This window comes from Dermacentor variabilis, chromosome 2, assembly GCF_050947875.1.
Source record: "Dermacentor variabilis isolate Ectoservices chromosome 2, ASM5094787v1, whole genome shotgun sequence".
NCBI classification, from domain to species: Eukaryota; Metazoa; Arthropoda; class Arachnida; order Ixodida; family Ixodidae; genus Dermacentor; species Dermacentor variabilis.
The window spans coordinates 166,783,157-166,803,718 of NC_134569.1; the positions used below are offsets into that span (position 1 = coordinate 166,783,157).

At 43.5% G+C, this 20,562-nt stretch overlaps 1 protein-coding gene across 1 annotated transcript in view; it reads right to left on the bottom strand.

Annotated features, from left to right (window-relative positions):
* Window positions 1–1,420: 1,420 nt before the first annotated feature.
* The window catches only part of LOC142570544 (chitotriosidase-1-like), a 33,329-nt gene continuing 14,187 nt past the window's right edge, over window positions 1,421–20,562 (bottom strand). Inside the window, exons 4-8 of the mRNA XM_075678917.1 lie at window positions 18,798–18,910; window positions 15,517–15,646; window positions 6,401–6,670; window positions 4,618–4,737; window positions 1,421–1,870 (exon numbers count right to left, since the gene is read on the bottom strand). Coding sequence (XP_075535032.1) covers window positions 1,700–1,870; window positions 4,618–4,737; window positions 6,401–6,670; window positions 15,517–15,646; window positions 18,798–18,910 — 804 coding nt within the window. The 3' untranslated portion in view covers window positions 1,421–1,699. The remainder of the gene's footprint in view (window positions 1,871–4,617; window positions 4,738–6,400; window positions 6,671–15,516; window positions 15,647–18,797; window positions 18,911–20,562) is intronic.

The window sequence follows — 20,562 nt, forward strand, 5'->3', positions numbered from 1 at the left end:
TAACCAGAAGAATAAGAATGGGCTGGGGTGCGTTTGGCAGGCATTCTCAAATCATGAACAGCAGGTTGCCACTATCCCTCAAAAGGAAAGTGTATAACAGCTGTGTGTTACCAGTACTCACATATGGGGCAGAAACCTGGAGGCTTACGAAAAGGGTTCTGCTGAAATTGAGGATGACGCAACGAGCTATGGAAAGAAGAATGATGGGTGTGTCGTTAAGGGATAAGAAAAGAGCAGATTGGGTGAGGCAACAAACGCGGGTAAACGACATCTTAGTTGAAATCAAGAAAAAGAAATGGGCATGGGCCGGACATGTAATGAGGAGGGAAGATAACCGATGGTCACTAAGGGTTACGGACTGGATTCCAAGGGAAGGGATGCGTAGCAGGGGGCGGCAGAAAGTTAGGTGGGCGGATGACATTAAGACGTTTGCAGGGACAACATGGCCACTATTAGTACATGACCGGGGTAGTTGGAGAAGTATGGGAGAGGCCTTTGCCCTGCAGTGGACGTAACCAGGCTGATGATGATGATAATAATAATGATAATGATGATGATGACGGGGCTACTGCTCGAATCACAACTTCAGGAGAGTGAATTTGAAAACACATTTGAAATGCACAATGTTTGATAAAGATAATTTTACTGAATAAGAATTGCTTCCCTAGCGTCCATATTGTTAGCGTGGTATTTTTATAGGTAAACCATCCTGTCTTCCAGCGGGAAAAGTCAAAATAGAAATGCTCACTAAGAAACAATAGAGATAGGCACAGCGCGAAAAAAGTAATTATGGAATAGGCGATAAAGAAAAGATGCCACTGTCTTTCCTGTGCTTGTTATTTTTTCGGCATATTATTTAGGAACAGGAAGACATGGTCCCAAGGTCAACCAATTCGCCCGCTTTCACTCTACAGAGATGAGGCTCTGCTCGAAGATACAAGCGCATGATAGAAATTCTGACAGTTGCACCAGTTTTGATGTGGAGGGTGATTTTTTTTTTGGTGCAGCAAATTTTTTGTAGACTGCTTATGCCAGATAGCACAATCTTGACTGAACCCTTGATCTAAATTATTTGATGAGGCGGCCACTAGTGCTACGAGAAATCAAATTGTTCACTTGAACAATTAACAGAATTACTGTAATTAACTATTTAATTAGTTACCTTAAGCCACACATTTCAATGAACAATTTATAGCCGCTGAGTTTGCATGGCATATCCACTTGGAACGGATTCTTTTGACAGCGCGTGTTCCGAGATAACTTTCAATGTGTCTGCCGAAATGCATTGGCGTTCCAGTTACTTTTTAAAGAATCCGCTGTTTCGACATTGAAGCACAAATAAACAGAAAAAAATAGTTCTAGAGAGGCAGATTTGGGAATATCTGCCGCAAAGGTAGTGTGCCTCAATATTGCGTTTCCTAATCAGTAAAGCGCAGAAAAATAGCTCAAAATTCAGCACTTTATTTCACCAAAAACATAAACGCGTTTCCCATGAATTGCAAACAGCTGGAAGTGTTGCAAATAGCCTACGGTTCTTAAAGTTTCCCAATGCATAACCATAAGAATGCGACGTATGGCCACAAACAATTTGTAGGATTTTTGTGTCAATCGAATGCCGGGGGAGAAAGAAAGCGAATCGGCCGTTCAGAAGGTCGTGCTTATAAGTATTGTATTAAGCTGCAGTAAAACTATAGTTAGGTTAAGGCTTTAGAGAATATCCGTCTGGATGTTCGGAGTAGTTCCCAGTGCCGAAGTGCGCAATGGCATTCTGAAGCGGGAAGGATCCGCTGCCACATTTCCCAGCCCAGTCATCGGAGCTCAAGCTGAAGGTCATGGTACCTCCGTATTCATTCCGAAGAATCCACGTTGTCTGTGAAAAAAAAAGCAGTGCCTTTTGAAAAGAAGGTAAACGTTTCTCCTAATCACGCTGTAGCTTCCATCGCCATGCGCATCTAGCGATGATGACGGCTTACCGCACTAATTAGCGTACTTTGAATCGGGCGACTACAACAGCGTAACAAGAGTGTTCTTCAATTACGATTATTAGTGCTTCATGGACACAAAAGGATGCTTTCAATATTATAGGAGCAGTTACGTGTTATCGTCTTGTACTTTTCTGCGTTAGGTTATAGTACAGGAGGTTGAAACTCAAGAAAAATATTGATAAGCCTGAGAACACCCTAAATAATTTATTCCAACAGCTTGTTGACAGCTGATTTTGGTATCGTTTCTCAGAATGTGGCTGGGTCGAGCATTCACTACACATATATGGTTACGTAACAATGGTTTGGCACTTGCTCAGTTGCCTCTTATGCTGCTACTCGCTATAGCAGTAATTTTACTTAATGTAGCACCATAGTAGACGACCGACTGAGCCGGAGCGCGTGATAAAAGTTTCAGATGTCCTTCTTTCACATGAACATCTTTAGGCGGATGAAGTCATGAAAGAGTCACCTTCTGAGAAACGATCCGAAGCTGCCTGTGCGAAATCAATTATAATGTATTGTTGAAGATGGTCTGATATTTTTTCTTGGGCTTCGAGGAATACGACCTTCATTTAACGCAATAAAATGAAGAGTCGTAACAATCAAGTCCGTGGTCATTTAAGGATTGGTGGTGGGACACGAGAGATGGCAACCCGACGCTTGCATATTTGGTAGCCAATGTTTAATTTCACTAGAGAAATTTAAATTCCTTCCGCTGGAATGTTAGACACATAGGCTAGCAGCAAATACGAAGTGATTTATCGTACGTTCTGATGCATTCAGATATTGAGGATCCCGAGGGTTGCAATGTGGGCTTGCTGGTAATGCATCTTCAAGGGGAGTACGGTAGCGCGATTAAAAGACGGGACAAAAGAAGACACATAGGGCTGTGTGTGTCCCTATGTGTCTTCTTTTGTCCCGTCTTTTAATCGCGCTACTGTGCTCCCCTTGAGGATCCACCTTTCTGTAGAGTGCGTTTCAGCAATGGCAGTAAAATAATGATGGCAGCAAGGGCCTGTTGTTCATTTGGAGGAAGTATGGGACCATAAGCACAGCTGAGAGTACAGTTGACAAATTCATCGGAGCGACAACGCGCACATACGAGTTCTGTCCGAAAAGTTCACGCAGTGAGTCATAAAAAGAGCGGTGGAGAGCGGCGCCGCCCTTTCAATTTCTCGACTACAACAGATGCGGTTGACCTCCAGTACGAGCGGGAAAGCCGTATGACAAGTCAATAATGAATGCGTGGATATTTTGTGGAACTCATTTGGGGTCTGTCGAAATGGAGACAAAAACATGGAACAAAGGAACAACATCAGAGTTCTTGTGAAATTGGTAGGAACGGCGCAGAAATTTTTCACTTGTTTCAAGAAGCCAAAGAAGTGGATGGCGTAAACGTGGAAAGTACGCCCTAAAGGACCGCAACTGTGATTAAACGGGTTCTTCGTTTTTGGGAAAGCCGGGAAGATCCCAAGGACTATGTAAGACTTCGATGGCCCTCCACCTCGTGGGAAGATGAAAATATCAATCGTGGGTAGACTCTTGTGCTCAATGACCACCGAATCAGCATTAGCATAACTGCAGAAGCACGCGGTTTGGAAAAGTCGTTAGTTTACCAGATTTTGACAGAAATCTTGAAATTTGAACGTTTGGCGGCGCGATGGTGCGGAAACTGCTGACTCGTTAGCAAAGCTCGCCACGAAAAGATTGTTGTATTATTTGGAAAAGTTTAGAAGACACTGATGAATTCTGGAAAAAGGTCGTCACAGGGCGTCACAATTTGAATCGGCGAATAAGACATCCAGCTGAAGTAAGATCCAGCTGGAAGACATCCAGCTATTACTTTCAAGGGATTTTGTGCTGCCATTTGTTAACTGAAGGTCAAACTGAACGCAGGTTTCTAGGCAGGAGTGCCAAGGCGTTTCAGTAGTTACGTGCACGGTGTGCCGCCAAATTTCTCAACAGAGGAGCCTTGGGTTATGCCCTACCCGCATTGCGCGAGTTTCTAGCACGCAATACTGTCACTGTTGTCGAACACACTCCTCAATCGCCAGATTTGGCTCCCTAAGTCTTTTTACTGTGTTTCATAAATGCGTACTGGTTCTCCGGGACTAGTTTTTCGAGGGTGTGATGACAATTAGAAACACAATGACATCACTGCTGAAGCGCCCAACTGTAGAAGGGTTCCAAGGGTGCTTCCAAAAATGAAAGAACCAACATATTCTGCCGAATGGGAAGTATTTCGAAGGTGACGACGTTGATGTATCTGAAAGTGTTAGAAACGATTTTTTTAACGTATGGCACGAACATTCGGGGTGGACCTTGTACGCTGAAAGTCGTATGGTTATCCAAGCATGACATCTTATAGCAAGATAATACATTCAATCTCAACCTCTAGTATCCTTCGCTTCCCGGCGCAGTCAAGTGACGGATTTCAACGCGTTTCTTTTGTCTAGACTGTCTGTGTTGCCGACGCCTGATTGTCACCTTGGTATTCATTAGGACTGGCTGGGGGCTCATTATACCAACCGTACCTTTTATATAGAAATGTGAATTAGGGACCAAAAACTGGACTTAGTAATCACACGCTGCACAAAGAGAGATACAGAGAGCACCGAATCCACCAACTAACCTTGAGTGCCACGCTTGCCTGGTCGTCGTAGCTAACCCAGAGTTTTTCTTTGTGCAGGTATGGGACCATTGATTCGGCGTCATACTCTCGCTGCGCACCGTCGCTCAGTAGTGCACATACCTAGAAAATAATGGCACTACGTTGGCATGCTTTGTAATAGAGAGTGCAGTTCGCAATATTACGAGCAACTAAGGGAGGCGTTGGGCGCCCACTTTCTTCGTTTTTCTCCTCTTACAGTGAACTTGCCGGGTTTTAAGAAGAAGTGTATAATGAATTAAAACTGGTAAGGGTTGGCAAATTGAAATAGACATATTTCTAGGGACAACGAAGACACCGAAGATACAGTGCGATTCGCTCTTATTGGAATACGCTCATTAGTATTCACTTCGATACGATTTCAACAGTTCCTCTACCTTATCAAGTAGAAGGCAGCAGCCGATATGACTTGTCTATAAAGGAATATTTTATACTGCAAGTCTTTGATCAATTTCTATGTGTTATATGAGGCATGTAGTTGGTTTTCTCGGTGCCCTGTTGGGCCTCAGACGCGCTCAACCTGCACTTTTGTGGCTTTTAGTCTGTGGCGCTTTCCGCTATTTTGTTGTATGGGAAAAATAAAGGCAAACTTCAGCTTCTACTCCAACTTTAGACTTCGGCCTTTTAAGCCTTGAACTTTAAGGTCATGTGAGCACTAGGGCTCTATTAATGAAGTTTTACTTCTAATTGTAGAGCGCGCTGTACACTTAGAAAGCGTGAGCATCACGGTATTCGTGTAGCATACATTTTGTTGAGAATCGAGAGCGCCTAGATGGCACTATTACTCAACTTTCCCACTATATTGCCACTTTGCAATATAATAACTTTCCTTTAAATACGGAAATAATTTTGCCGTGATTAGCATCTTTTCGGAACTTCACCCAGTTTGAAGTACGTCATTCTGTCTGTCCGCACCTGACCGGTTACTCCTGCACTTCGGTCACTGGGTTATCCATGGTCTAATGAGTGGATAATCTGGCTGCTATGCTGAGGGGACGATGTTCTAAACCAACCAACGGAGCGACTTCGTCACTCGATACGTAAGTCGGGGTATGGGCACCTCTCCGATGAAGCTCTTTCATATCACCGTGGGTCACTGCTGCTTGCGTCCGCAAGCACTAGTGGCAGCACGAAATAGAAGATGACTGTCGAAGCTAATGTCATTAACATGAGATATTATCACATTTCTCTGCTATGCGCAAGAAGGAATCTGCGAAATTTGCTCAATTGTACTAAACGTACAATGACCTAAGTGTACACTGCCACAAGCAGCGGCGGGAACTCGAGAAGAAGAGTCCATCCGTATGCATTCACGCCTCATATATGATGCATTTCGATGGTGACAAAACGATGTTCTCTTATATTGCATCAATGCTCATCGCATTAACATTGACAATCAGCGTAAAGTGGGTTTCTGCTGGAAGTTTTTCTTGTTTCTTCCTCCCTCTTATTAATTTTAATATCGCGTGCAGTGGGTAGCAATACGTGCGATAGGGTAGCAATACGGCTGCCACAGAAGTTTAGAACAACAGAAAACTAAGCTAGTTGGATAGGATTCGTCATGCAAAAAAGTGAGGCGTGCAGACAGGACCAAAGAGAAGAGAAGTGGCGTTCGTGTTGTCCAATTCTCTTCTCTTGTATCCTGTCTGCACGCCTCACCTTTTTGCATAATGCTACAGAAGGGCAATGTAACCGATAGTGGCAGAGGATTAGGTTATTTGAGGAGATTTGGAAATTTGATGGTATTTGAGGCAGGCGGCCCTGCAGAAGGCGACAGTAATTGCAGGTCGCGGAGGTCTTTGCCTGTAGTGGGCGTCAATGGGTTGGTGATTTTGATTAGACTTACTTCTGGTAAAGTGATGAAACCACCTCCGTGTTTGCCACGTCCGGTAGCCAACGAGCCAACTTGCCATCGCGCAGGATTCTGGAGCACCCAGGAGAGCCCATATGTGGGGATTCCAACCATGATTTTCGATTTGGGCATGCCCAATGTTGCCCACGCATTGGCGCTATAAGCCTGTGAGGAATGAAAGCGCAATGAATTGCGAGTTGTTCAGGTTTAACTTCTAGCTTGCATTTGGAGATGGCTGGCTTGCTCAGTGATATATCTTTAAAAAAAATTCAGCTCGTAAAACTTGCCACAATATGCACGGTGAACATTAAGCGTATAAGAATTGTTGTCTCAGTGCCCGAATGGACATTCTGTTTGCTTGTTTGTTTGCCTCTACGAGTGGCAGTCCGGTACCTGTCGTCATTCTCGAAAAAAAAAAACATTGGAGCTGTGGCTGAGTAGAGAAGGTATGCCGTAGGCCGGATCCAAGCTGCGAAAATAACAATACGAGGTATTTAGTGACATGACCGCTTCCTTAATGGAAGTATGGTGGTGGACTGAAACTGAATTAATAATTCCGTAAAGCTGCCCGGCCACCCTTTTGTGGTTTCACGAGGCAGTATTCAACCCCTTCTGAGATACTTTCACTTTCGCGTCATTTATCAACCCTAGCGCGACACGCGTTCGGCGTCTGAGGACCACGCGTGCTGGCATGGTGCCAAGAAAGTTTGCCAGGATCGGTATCGCTCGTAGGGCTACTGTCGTGGGATATCGGTGAAATGAAAGTATTTCCGAAGAATACCTCCCGTGGCGTTGCGTTTTGCCAGCTATTCCTTTTTTTCTCCCGGCCCAGCAGGGAAACGCATACACAGGCTCCCACTGCAGTATAACTGATTGCGGACTCTATTTTTTTTTCTTTCCCATTACCTTGCAATTTGAGTGCTGTGTTTAACTTGATTCTCACTTGACAGCGACATGCATTTCAACTGGGTGGACGCGGGAGGGCGAAGTATAGATCAAGCGATCTCTGTTTTTGAAATGTTAACTTCGACATAAGCACCGATGGAGAACCACAAAAAACGCGTCAAAGACAACATACCACGCCGGGAAGTGGTTTTCGAGAAAATATTCAGAAGCATTATGGTAATCAATGCCTTTTCGACAATATTTTGGAAGTGACCCGACTTCATTCCTGAGAAATGACAGCCAAGCTAGCATATATGCATATTTTACTATATATGCATATTTTAATATAAAATTATGACAGCCAAGGTAACATATATGCATATTTTAATATTTAATAGAAACAAGTGCTTTATAACCGTAAAGAAATGATAACCGTAGAGCTAGTTGACAAATTTTACCACTATAAAGTGTAAATTTGCCGTACATTGAATATCCCTTCAACGCAATAACCTATTGGCCACTGTAGCGCTATAAATTGTGTTATTTTACTGGCAAACTCCCGTTTGGGTCTTCCTTAGAGCGATTATAACTTAAACGAAAGGCTAATAAAGTTGCTACGCTACCTTGTGAAGACAAAAGCAGCCTAGATTTCATATTTCGAGGAACCGCAAGCAGCTGTAGGTGACGCCTACTGAAGGTTTAAAGTCTGTCTGGCAATCATGTTTTAAAAATAATTACTGAATGCAAGTCATCAATAAATTTCAATCATGGAAGGCACGGTGCTAATAAAAATAATATTTCGTTTCAATAGAAGCATGTTGTGAATTACGAATTATGCATCTTATATCTTTGTATATTTGCTTTTGCTCAGAATAATTTGCTAATTCATTTCAGACTGTGATACCGTCGTTACCCGCAATGTTAACCATAGAGGTAAAGCAACTGTACAAGACTCAAAGTTCACTTTTTAGTGAAAATGAGGGAGAGTTGGTAGGGCGGAATATGAAGGGATGGAATGTTAGTTGTAATGTCCGGCGAAACCTTGACGCTCCTGGCTTGATTAAAAGCGTTGCAAGTTTTTACTGAAGTGTTGCTTTATTCTTATTTACATGCATTATGCGAGGTTCGTGGTCCGTTGCCCAAGTGTCCTCAGTGAACTAAGCAAGGCACCTGGTTTGTATTTTGCGGAAAAATTAGTCATGTTGTGGGTCACATATAAGAAAAGTTCCAAGTGTATAGAATAGTTGAAGTATTTGTGATAACTTACATATGCAAACACGCTGTGAACACGCATCTCACAGCGTGTTTACAGGAGGTATTCAGAGACCTGGATTGGGACAAATTGGGGATAAAAGTTAATGGAGAATACCTCAGTAACTTGCGATTCGCTGATGATATTGCCTTGCTTAGTAACTCAGGGGAATAATTGCAATACATGCTCACTGACCTGGAGAGGAAAAACAGAAGAGTGGGTCTAAAAATTTATCTGCAGAAAACTAAAGTAATGTTTAACAGTCTCGGAAGAGAACAGCAAATTACAATAGGTAGCGAGGCACTGGAAGTGATAAGGGAATACATCTACTTAGGGCAGGTAGTGACCGCGAATCCGAATCATGAGTCGGAAATAATCAGAAGAATAAGAATAGGCTGGGGTGCGTTGGCAGGCATTCTCGGATCATGAACAGCAGGTTGCCACTATCCCTCAAGAGAAAAGTGTATTATAGCTGGGTCTTACCAGTACTCACCTACGGGGCAGAAACCTGGAGGCTTACGAAAAGGGTTCTACTTAAATTGAGGACGACGCAGCGAGCTATGGAAAGAAGAATGATGGGTGTAACGTTAAGGGATAAGAAAAGAGCAGATTGGGTGAGGGAACAAACGCGAGTTAACGACATCTTAGTTGAAATCAAGAAAAAGAAATGGGCATGGGCAGGATATGTAATGCGGAGGGAAGATAACTGATGGTCACTAAAGGTTACGGACTGGATTCCAAGGGAATGGAAGCGTAGCAGGGGGGGCAGAAAGTTAGGTGGACGGATGAAATTAAGAAGATTGCAGGGACGACATGGCCACAATTAGTACATGACCGGGGTCGTTGGAGAAGTATGGGAGAGGCCTTTGCCCTGCAGTGGGCGCAACCAGGCTGATGATGATGATGATGATGATGATGATGATGATGATGATGATGATGACATATGCAAAGGCTTCGGAGCGTTAAAATTTTGTTTGACGCAAGGTGCAAAATTTAGTCCATTGCCCTAGTATAAATACAAGCGCCATCAATATTAAATTTTGCATAGCATTGGTAGAACGTCATTGGAAATTTCTATGTGAAACTATATGCGTGGTAATTAAGCATAGCTGTCGTAAAAAAGTTCTTACTGCTAGAAAGAGCTATATGGCCATTTCAGACTGTTTTTTAGTCTCCTCAGAAAATTCTACGTTACACAAAAGTTATACGTAGCGAAATTGGGCAAACATTATGGTTATGAGTAGGCAAAATTCAAAATAATTTAGTTAATTGTGACTTGCGCAAAACGTATGTATTCAGGTGCTCCAGAGTACATATGATTGAGACCTACGAGTGGCCGAATATTTAGCACAAAGCTCTGGAAGAAATGCAAATGCCACCAAAATTAACCTCAGGTAAAATTGGGGATGACCATCGCAAATCTGTGCGCGAAGTTCGATACATGAAATTAAGTGGAGCTTCTGCAAAAAAATGACCTAAAACATTTTTGTAAGTGTCACAAGGAGATTATCAGCTATTTTTCTCAATATCGTGATAGAACTTTGCTCAACCGAAAATTAAGTTGGCCAAACCAGGTGCCGCCTCAAGTGCAATGTGTAGCTAAATGTTAAAATTTATGGCTTGATTATGGGCGTTACAAATATTTATTGAACACACATATTTTTCGGTGTTTTCATGCGTTATACGATGTTCACTTGGTTTCCTCGGTAAACTAAGCCAGTACCTTGTTAACGTTTGGTTAATCTAAGTGTCGGTTCACGGGTGGCGTGAAGACTCAGTTCAAAAATGTTGCGTTAATAGCGGCCGTTACAATGAGATTTTTCTAAAAACACTCCAGATATTATAAGTGCGTTTTACGAGCAGCGCAGAATTTACCCCATTGCACTGGCAGATTTGCGAACGCCGCCGAGACCAAATTTATGGGAACTGGTGAGAACGCCATGCCAAATATATGTGGCAAGTTAAATCGCCGCGGAATAAATAGAAACATTGGAAAAAGAAAGAAACTGAAACAAGGTTTTGAAAGTGTTATACAACAGTTGTCGCAATGTCCGAGATAGCCCTGCATCACACCAAATTTAAATTGTCTGGAAATAGAGGTCATATGTGTGGCGAAACATTATTGTTTCTCGCATAGATAGAAGTTTTACTGAACCATCTTTATTTGTGCATAACATGAAATTTGTACTATAGGCTCGACTGATGCTCTTGGTGGACTAAATCAGGCATCTCGTTTATACTTGCCTTAGATCAGAGCAAGTTATGGGTAATATATAAGCGTAGTTCAGACGACAATATTTCGAGCAAGTGTTCGAAAAATGTCATACACCCATTTTCAGCTATGCTTCTCTATGTCTCGAGGTAAATAAAGATTACGAGAAGCTCATATCTAGCGAAGATGTGGAGTGTTACAAGCGCTGTTTACGAACAATGCGAGATTTCTCCGCTGCCCTGGTGAACTATTAACTCGACCGAGATTAAACTTAACGAAAAAAAAGGCCGGTGGCAGGATATTGTTACCAAAGGTTTTCACAACGCAAAATATCTGTGGATGAACTACTACCTCCTTTGCTAAAATTCATTCACCAGTTTCCCAAAGCAAAATTCCGAATGGTTTCAAATGGGCCAGTTATGTACCGGCAACGTTTAAAGGTATGTGATTTGTTTATAGACAACTGACTTCCTTATTGCAACTGCTCAAAAGAAACTGCATCGGTAGAAATTGTGTTGTGATTCTGCAATTTCGCACAAGCCTACTCATTTTTTTTTCGAGCGTCGCGTTTCACTGACTTCACGAAGGAGGTCAGTTACAAGTGGTCATATTCAATAGCTGCTTTGAGAGTGTAGCGTCCAGGCCTTTTGACTAAGATAAATTTCGAAGTGTCTTGCAGGGCATGCTTTCAGTTATTCTCCGAGGCATCATCTATCGTCGTCGGGGCCTTCCAGGGACCACAGAGCATGGCGTCGATGTCTCTCTCGCGGTCTCCCAAGACTCAGTGCTTTACGTTGGACGCAAACATTAACAGCAAGGTGTCTCTTATTTTCGCCAATTGTAAACAAGGTGCCTTGTTCAGTTCATTAGGTATACGACGGAAAGCAACGGCAAACCTCGCAGAACTGCTAAATATAAAAAAAAAACATAAGGAGCGTAGCAAGTATTTGTAATGCTCTTATTAGGCCAAGAACATCAAATTTGCCATAAATTGCACTTAACATTCCCACAATTCTGACAAAATTTTAATGTGTTGTTTTTTACGGCAACCTTAGCACTCTGGGAAACATTGCGGATAACGGCGGTATGACACACTGGAACGCGTGAACGAGTAAGCTTCTATAAATTCGGTAAATAATCTACGCAGGTAACGAGCTCTATCATGTCAAATCAGTTCTACGAAAACCCGCAGGGCGGAGGAAACTACGTGAAAGGGAAAATTCTCGCCAACCCAAATCCTAATACGAAGCGACAAAGGAAACACATATGGGTTTCTCAGGAAGAGAGCCTCGTGAAATATGTGACCCGGAGCACAGACGAATGAATGTTTCTTCAAATGATATAGTCATCGTTTCTGAGAAATGGTATGGGTTTCCTTTGTAGATTTCTACTGTGAAACGGATGGATGACAATTCTTATTATTTCAAACATTTATCCTTTGTCATTGACAAAATGCTTCCTACATCAAGGAACTTCAAACAAGATACGTCGTAGAACATCTTGAACATTGCATAGTTAATCGTAGGTATCGGCAAAACTAACAGTAGGCCTGGTATAACATATGAAAATTAATAGATACCGCGTACTGAGTCATTCTTGTTCAAGCATCGTAATAACTTGGACACATCAAACTTTTGGTACGTGTGGCTAGTAGGTTAGCGCCCATTTTCTACTAAGTATGAAAGTACTGCCGTCTTCGGTCCTACCGTGGAAGCGCAGAAAATTTGTAAGCGTTTATTAAACTTGCTCTGAAGAGGCAGAGAATGATGGTTTATCAATTTTAATTGAACAACTAATTAACTCACATAGATTGCAAAAGTTGCCTGCATATCACAACTTACAGTTCCACATTTGACTAAGATATAATTTCGTGACATATTCAGTGTGTTTTTTTGTTCAAAAGCAGTGAAAGTACGAAAACTATTTAGGGGGTTTCTGGGACGCACTAAGAGCTTCGCTGTAAATGATAAATTACTGCTTAAGATAAACGCGCACGGATGTTGCTATCAATTCGAGTACACTATGAATACGAAAGGTTGCTTTTACTTCATATTCATTTTACAAGTGCAATTCTCAACAAATATTGCAGGCTCTGACATGGAAAGCATTGGTAGCTGCTGGTTATGAGAGTGTGATAAGGAGCACGTCGGCGCCTTTAAATCTCTGCGGAACTCTCCTTCGCAACTTTACTATAACGCACGTTATTCCGATAGAAATTATACGGACGCTCGAGGTGCTTATGCTCAGTAGCAGCCAGTGTAGGCGTTGTGCTGTGCTGCTTTCGAAGACGCATGCACGGCCATCGTGTTGAGGAATGGAAGACCTCCAGAGACGGGAAGCGCGTTTGGGTCAAAAAATTGAAGAAAGCACTGCCACGTTCCGCTCAAGCGGCTCTGCAGGAGCGAGGTCAGCATTCCGTGTTCAACGGCTGACATGGGCGCAGTGCCCACCTTCCCGTAGAGCTGTTGCGTGCTTACGACGCAGACGTGAACATCAAACAAAATTTATGTAATACTATGTTTCGACGCTAACGAACGAAGATTCTTTTCCTTCGGTCTTGCCTCGTGCAATACCGAGCGGCGGCTCCTGCAACGCCACAGGCACGCTCCTCATCCGGTCAGCATGTCACGACGCCGCAAGTGCAACGCTAAACCTTGCTATCTCTTTCGGATGCAGGGCGATAAAAAGCAATTGTTCTGTGCAGTCTTGTTCAGCCCGTCCTCATCTACGCCCCGACCAATTTTGCGGAAGTCGTGATCTATCATTTGTTCTTACATTCCCTATTACTTTTTATCTGATGCTCATACACCCTTATTGCTTTGCAGGGCAACGATGCGTTAGTATATCATAAAGCACTATGTTGCTTTACCAAGTGCCCCGATTGCTGAGTTGACCCACGTTAACGGCATCTTACAGGAGGCCCAAAGTAGAACTAGCATGGTAAACTTGCAAGGCCTGAGAACGATACCGGTGGCCTACGCAAGTATGCGTAGTGCTTCGTGGCTGCGAACAATTACCCGTAAATGAGCACCGATATGTTCGAGTTCCCGCGCCAAGCAATAACATTGTCAGAAGGGTTTTTTTTTTCACACTGGCAATCCGCAGGGACTGCTGCTCTTCGGGTGGTAACCGATGAAGACCGCCACCAATCTGGGCTGGTGATGCGCATCGTATGTTCGCGAAGCCAAGGACTGCTGCTTTCTACAGTTATTTCTATAGCTAAAGACGGCAGTGTCTTTCCATAACGTTCATGTATGAGCTGAAATCAGAAAAAAAATGTCACAGTTAACCATAAGGGCGAATCAGTGAGTGCGTTTACAACTTGTTAGGATATTATTCGAAGGGTAGGATTCGTAAGAGTAGTGGCATTGGAAATTGAAGTAAAGGCAAGCTGACTGAGTGAAAACGAACTGTTACGCTAGTGGTTTTCCGTTTGAATCCTGCCATCGGGCAATTTCATTAGTGTTTATTATTTAAAATCAACTTGTTTCTTATCTACTTAAGACCACTTTTCCGCATGGGGTACGTTTCATACCTGTTTCCTTGGCCGATACCGCTGGTTCTGCAAAACCACGCCAATAAAATTATATCATTATCAGGTTTGAGGTCTGTTATTGTTTCGCACCTTTAAAATTTAGGTCTGAGGAGGTTTAAGATAGAAGACATACGCTGTTAGTGTTTTGTGTCGTATCTGCTTGTGTGCTCCGATTATCAAAATTGTGAGGAACGTAATATCTGGTCTGAACAACTCTTGTGAAAGAATGGTGCAGCAGTAACCTGCATATACTGCATGTCATATAGCATGGCATGGAATATGGCATACATATACCTAAATATATATGGAAGCACCCGGCGAAGCCGATGGCAACGACGGCAAAAATTCTCTTGGAGTGTCCATATTATTGCTATCGCAAAAAAAGGAGAAATACTTCTAAGAACGAGTTAAGAGCTCTCCAAATCACCCACGCCACGAAACGGTGACACATCCAAGTAGCACCTTGTCGTTATAGCGTCATCTCGCGGAAACCAGAAAGGAAGAAAAAGATCGCAGGATGCTGGTTGCCAGTCCCTTTTTCTTTCTCGCCCGACGAAAATCTTGTAGATCGCCCATGCCAACAGGGAAGGCAGAAAACCGGCCTGGCTCCACGACAGAGCCGATTGAGCGGAGCCTTGACGGCGCGTGCATTTAATGTGCCCTGCGGGGAGAAGCGCTACCGTCGAGCTCCCCTAGCTTCTTCGTTTTCGCAGCCAGATGCAGTTCGGGTCTCTGTCGATCCTCTAACCTTCTGCGCGCATGCGCCGTCGATACCGGGACAGAAGGCTGCTGCCTTCGGCGGCGCCGGCGTGAAGGGGCCTCCAGCGTCCGTATTATTGCAGTCGCAATAGCATTTCAGTTTAGATGAATAAATATGGTACTACCAATTTGCGAGAGAAGAATAGGTTTGAATTGTTTTCATCACGATGTTACGCTCGGCGGGCAACGCGTTAGTCGACGTACGACATTGCGTGAAAACGTAAGCTTTTTTTCAGCCTCTGCTTCGCATTTGTATGTACTTCAGGGCGGAGCGCAAAATCACTAGATTTGATAAGTATCGCCTATATTATGTAGGACAATCGAATTCAACTGCAAGACATAGCCAAACGCAGAAATATTATACATACCAAGTTGAGCGTATTAAAGAAGGGAAGTTCACCAGATCTCGCAAACAGTGGACTGTTGTGGTCCACAAACGGAGTGTACCAGTGATAGGTGTGCATGTCGTAGGTCATCAGGTTCACAAAATCTGCGGACCTACACAGAAAATTAGACATAAGTCACCTGCATAAGACTCTAAATTTGTGATAGTCTTGTAAAAAACTAAGACTGTTCTCTTGCTGAATTAAGCCAAAAATAATGCGTCTCCAACTGCACCAACTTGGACGTTTCTCCTAATGTGCACAGAGTCGTTGCATTCTTGTATGTGCCTACTAAAGAAATACGTAAGAAAAAAACATAAAAAACGTAGGAACACATTACAGCAATAATGACAGCTTCCTAGGCTTGTCGCCGCCCGCTCTCTTGAGGTATGGTTTTGTTCAAATCTTACATATGGTGTGAGAGCAACGTTATTTGCATTTAATTTACACGGCACCTAAAGGTAAGCAAAGTTGAGTAGGGCTTAAGTTTAGAGCTTGAAGGCCGTGTACTTCCGCTCTGTGAACTTATGAAAAACAAGGCACATGGGATGCCGTTTAATTTTTCACACCGTACTTCTTGATCTCGCATGACAACCTCGGCGCATGAGCGCTTTTACATTCCGTGGTTACGCGAGCGGTAGCTGCGATCTCCACCTGAACCAACTACCTGTTGTTCAGCAGCGGAACGCCTATACAATTAGTCAGAGTGTCTAGCTTCTATGCGAAGGAGTTGGATTAGGCTATCGTTGTAAATTTTACCAGTTGTGCAAGCATGCGCCGATGTGTGCACAATGCTAAAAGAAAGCGAGGGAATGAGAACTTGAAGCTAATTCCGTTTTAGGAAGAGCAGCACTCCAATGAATTTGAAAGGTATGGAGGAAGCGAAAGCAGCTCTCGGCGCTCCCGCGCTGCTCGAAGTGACATAGAACAACCGGAAACCGCCAGAAGAGCATACAATGCAATCTATTATGAAATCGGCACACTAGTGTTACATACCCTTTCCAAAAATTGCTTTGCATGAAATTTGCAACCTTTGCAACGTGAGAAGTTAGAAGCGCTCAAGAAGCGTCACCCTATAGACCGTTTCGTCGAGGGAGCTGCCAATTTACGATCACAGCACCGTCAATGTTCCGGCGCCATGCGTATATGTGGGATCGCGCTGGAGGGTACAAAGCGAATGCACTGTTGACAACCAGCGGTAAGCATTGGCGTGTTCCTCAGAGATCTCCGACAGTTTTTTTTGTTATTGGGAAAGTTCTTAGCGTGTCGTTACTAAGCTTTGAGCTTCAATATAGCCGCAATATGGAACAGCGATGGGCCTAGAGGCGCTGCCACAACTCTGTTGGGGGTGCAAATAGGAGGCGCGTCCAATCTGTACATAGCCCATAGGTAACACACGAACAACGTGCTGTTATTGAATGTTTAGCCGTGAACTTTATCAACTACCAGATGTGTCTCTACCTGTCATGCGATGTGCTGTACCAGTGTACATTCGAATCTAGCGAAACTCCGAGGAAACACATTTTGCTAACTTTTGTGCTTCTAACATTTTCGCGGTACGATTTTATAAGTACTGTTTAACTGGCACAGGGGCATCAAGGTTTACGACGTAAGGAACGATAATATAACTCCACCGCGAGGGCCATTAGTAATGAATACTCGATAAAGTGACCTGGTTCTTTTGGCTGCCAGTATGCCACAATCAACCAGACGCACGCGACTCGCTGACAGAATCCGCGTACTCTTAGGTCAGGAGTGTTGTCTCTGCAATGGCACCTCGCTGACTCAAGAGTGCTGAAAAACGAGCGACTCCTTAGAAGAGGAACTTTTTTCCTGACTTAATACAGGGCACATATGCGCGGCGTTGGCCGAATAGCTTGCCGGTGAGATTCTGAATCACGGGAGAGACCATGTGAACTAAGGGTCACCGGCACACGGTAGACACGGCTTTGGTTACAGAACGAGAAAAAGATGCACCTTCAGTCTCTTCGTCGGCATACACTGTTTCAATTACACGTCCCCAGTCAACTTTCACAACAACATTCGTTGCCAAGCAGGGTAATCTGCTTGGCAACGGTGCCAATCAGGTGCCAATCAGGGTAAACACATTTACACAGAATAACGTTAAAATGAGTGCGGGAAGAAATAGTTGACATGGTAGATTCGCACTAGTTGACCGACTCGATTAGGTACCTTTCGTTCATAGCTCAGTTCGATCATGGGTGCCGAGTTGGAAACAAAATATGAACAAACACGCGACGAAGCTATGGCGTATATTCCTTTCTGTTTATGTTGGCGATCCAAAGCTGACGCTTGTTGCAGCCGCAGAGGCGGAGGTGACGTACTCGCCGCGGCTGAAGGGGCACTTCACATTCGCTTCGAAAGTTATTTTTGCAGCCGAATACGGCGCAGTGGTAGCCCGTTGACTTCGAGCCATCTGAAATCTCAGCAATCGCAGATGGAATACGTTAGAATTGCACTAGTTCCGCAATCACGACGCTACCTCTCCAAGCCGCCACTAAGAGAAACAGCGATGTCTACCTACCAATGCGAAGGGGATAGCGGCGCGGTGCGCTGGATCGAGGCTACGCTGCTGCTCGCCAATAAGCGCTCTATGTATTCCAGAATGCCTACTCTCCATCCGCCAGCGTAGCCCATTGTTCATATTATCTTGATTTATGTATCTTACACAATCACCTCGAATATGAGGGCTGAGTTGGCACAACTAATACAAGGCTTCTTACAAGTTCACTAAGTATTACAATGAGGTTTAGAATTTCGCCATACATTGCTTGAGAGTTTTGCTGATTGCACACTATGAATAACCGCTTTCTGAAACTCATGACACCAGGCCTGTTGCCTATATTTTCAGACGTGTTGTATGAAAATAATTAGTTAAAGCGGGTTGATGTTTATTAAAACATGTTCGGTTCCGTTGTAGGTAACTTTGATGCCCCAATTCATAAAAAGGCTTCGCATCGACACAAGCAAACAGTGGCAGTAGACAATATAAAGTTGTCTGCTTACTTTCGAATACACACGTTTATCGGCTCCTTTATTAGACTGCACTGGAGGGCTACAATTTCACTGACGTATTTAACATCAGTGAAAGCGTGCGCAGAACAGAGTGTAGAGGGAGCACGCGGCTAACAAACTGAAATCAAGGCACATTTGTTTTATACACTAACAAGCGCGCCACGCCATATATATTGTCTATTCTAAATGTGTCACAAGAAAAAAGAAGAAATAAAAAAAATTCTACTCACTTAGCAATAGAGGGCACGCGATATGACTCTACAACGAGTTCCAATGGACCGGGCACAGCAACCGACAGAAGAAGAGGGTGCTCAGGATCATTCTTCAGTTCCCCCGAGGCTTCCTGAGCGTGAGAACAACACGTCACGTCCGGTGCATCAATGTATGTAGCACTTAGGGCACTTAAAGCGGTGAATCTGTGGTTTTCAATGACATTGACCAAGCGATTAATGATATATTTATGACGGCAAATTGAATGGAGAGCTCCTATGTCCAGAGAGATATCAATAAGGTACGAAAGGCGCGGAGCGTAATGGGAAGGTAAATATCAACAACTTTGCCACATTACACGGAGAAATGGGTAAAGAGAGACAGAAAGTTAAACTAACAAGGAAAGTACACGCATATATATATATATATATATATATATATATATATATATATATATATATATATATATATATATATATATATATATATATATATATATAGTCATGTCAAAAGACTGACACAAAGGACAATATAGGGGAAATGACTTGTGCTTAATAAATGACATAAAGGAACGATAAATTAATCGCAATTATAGTCGACGGAAAAACAACTTGCCGCAGGTGGGAACCGAACCCACGACCTTTGCATTTAGCGTGCGATGCTCTACCAATTGAGGTACCGCGGCGCTGTTTCCCCATCTACTTACTCGGGTATTTATGTGTCCTAGTAGAACTCTGGAAGTGTTAGCCAGCGCCACCACTCAGAGACCTTGGCGGCGGACTTGGAACGTCCTTTTTGCCGCAGGCGTCACGAGACCGGGATCTTTTTGGGTGAAGGCGACTGGTCAATAAACCCAAACATGCTACCTGAACGCATCAATGTTGCCGCATTCGAGAACTTTGTTACGTAATTAACGAGGAGAAGGGGGTTAACCGAGAGGCCTGATTGTTATTAGTCATATCATAAGAAGCCAACAAACATTGACACCAAGGACAAGGGGATATTACCTGTTCTTATAAATGAAATAAAGAAAGGATAACCTAACGTAAATATAAGTATATGGCGCAGTTTCTACTTTGTTCGTTGTTTCTATGCTTTGGTTTTGCAACCTTTGAGGTAAAACGTACTCGAAAAATCTTTTAAATTGAATAATCTCGATATTCTGCTTCCTAAAATTTTAATAATTTTCCTCGCGAAGCTTTGACACCATGCTCTGTTAATACATTTTGTCACTAACGCAATGTAATTGACGTTTCTTGCGGTATTCAGTGTTCATTGAAAAAAAAAAGAATGTATACGCATGGAACCTTTTCTTTCCGTCAGAAACCATTTATTTCAGAAGAAACGTTGCAGTTTCGCCTGTGAAGCAAAGTGTACATTACGAAAGCAAATTGGTACTCAGCCATGCGAAGTAAAGGCCGTATAAACTGTAAACATTCGCGTACTAACTACATCAACAAACATGGTGTCACGCGCGCACAGGCAAGCATGAACACGTCTCACTCGATGACCGCGGACTCTCGCTTTTAAAACGCTGGCTGGAGAGAAGAGTGGCAGCATAATCGAGCGAATCGAACTTCGTGCTGCCTCTCTCTTAAAAGTGAACTTATCAGCGAAGACGCAGCGGAAATGCAGCTATCAGGCCTCGATGCAACTAGACTCTGTCCCTATCACAGATCGCTTCCAAGATAGCTCCGCGGGGCCGCGCCGTACGCAACGGCCGCCGGAGTAGTATGCCCCTCTCCCATTTCCCTGGTGCCTCACGCGATGGAAGACGGCGCGTTT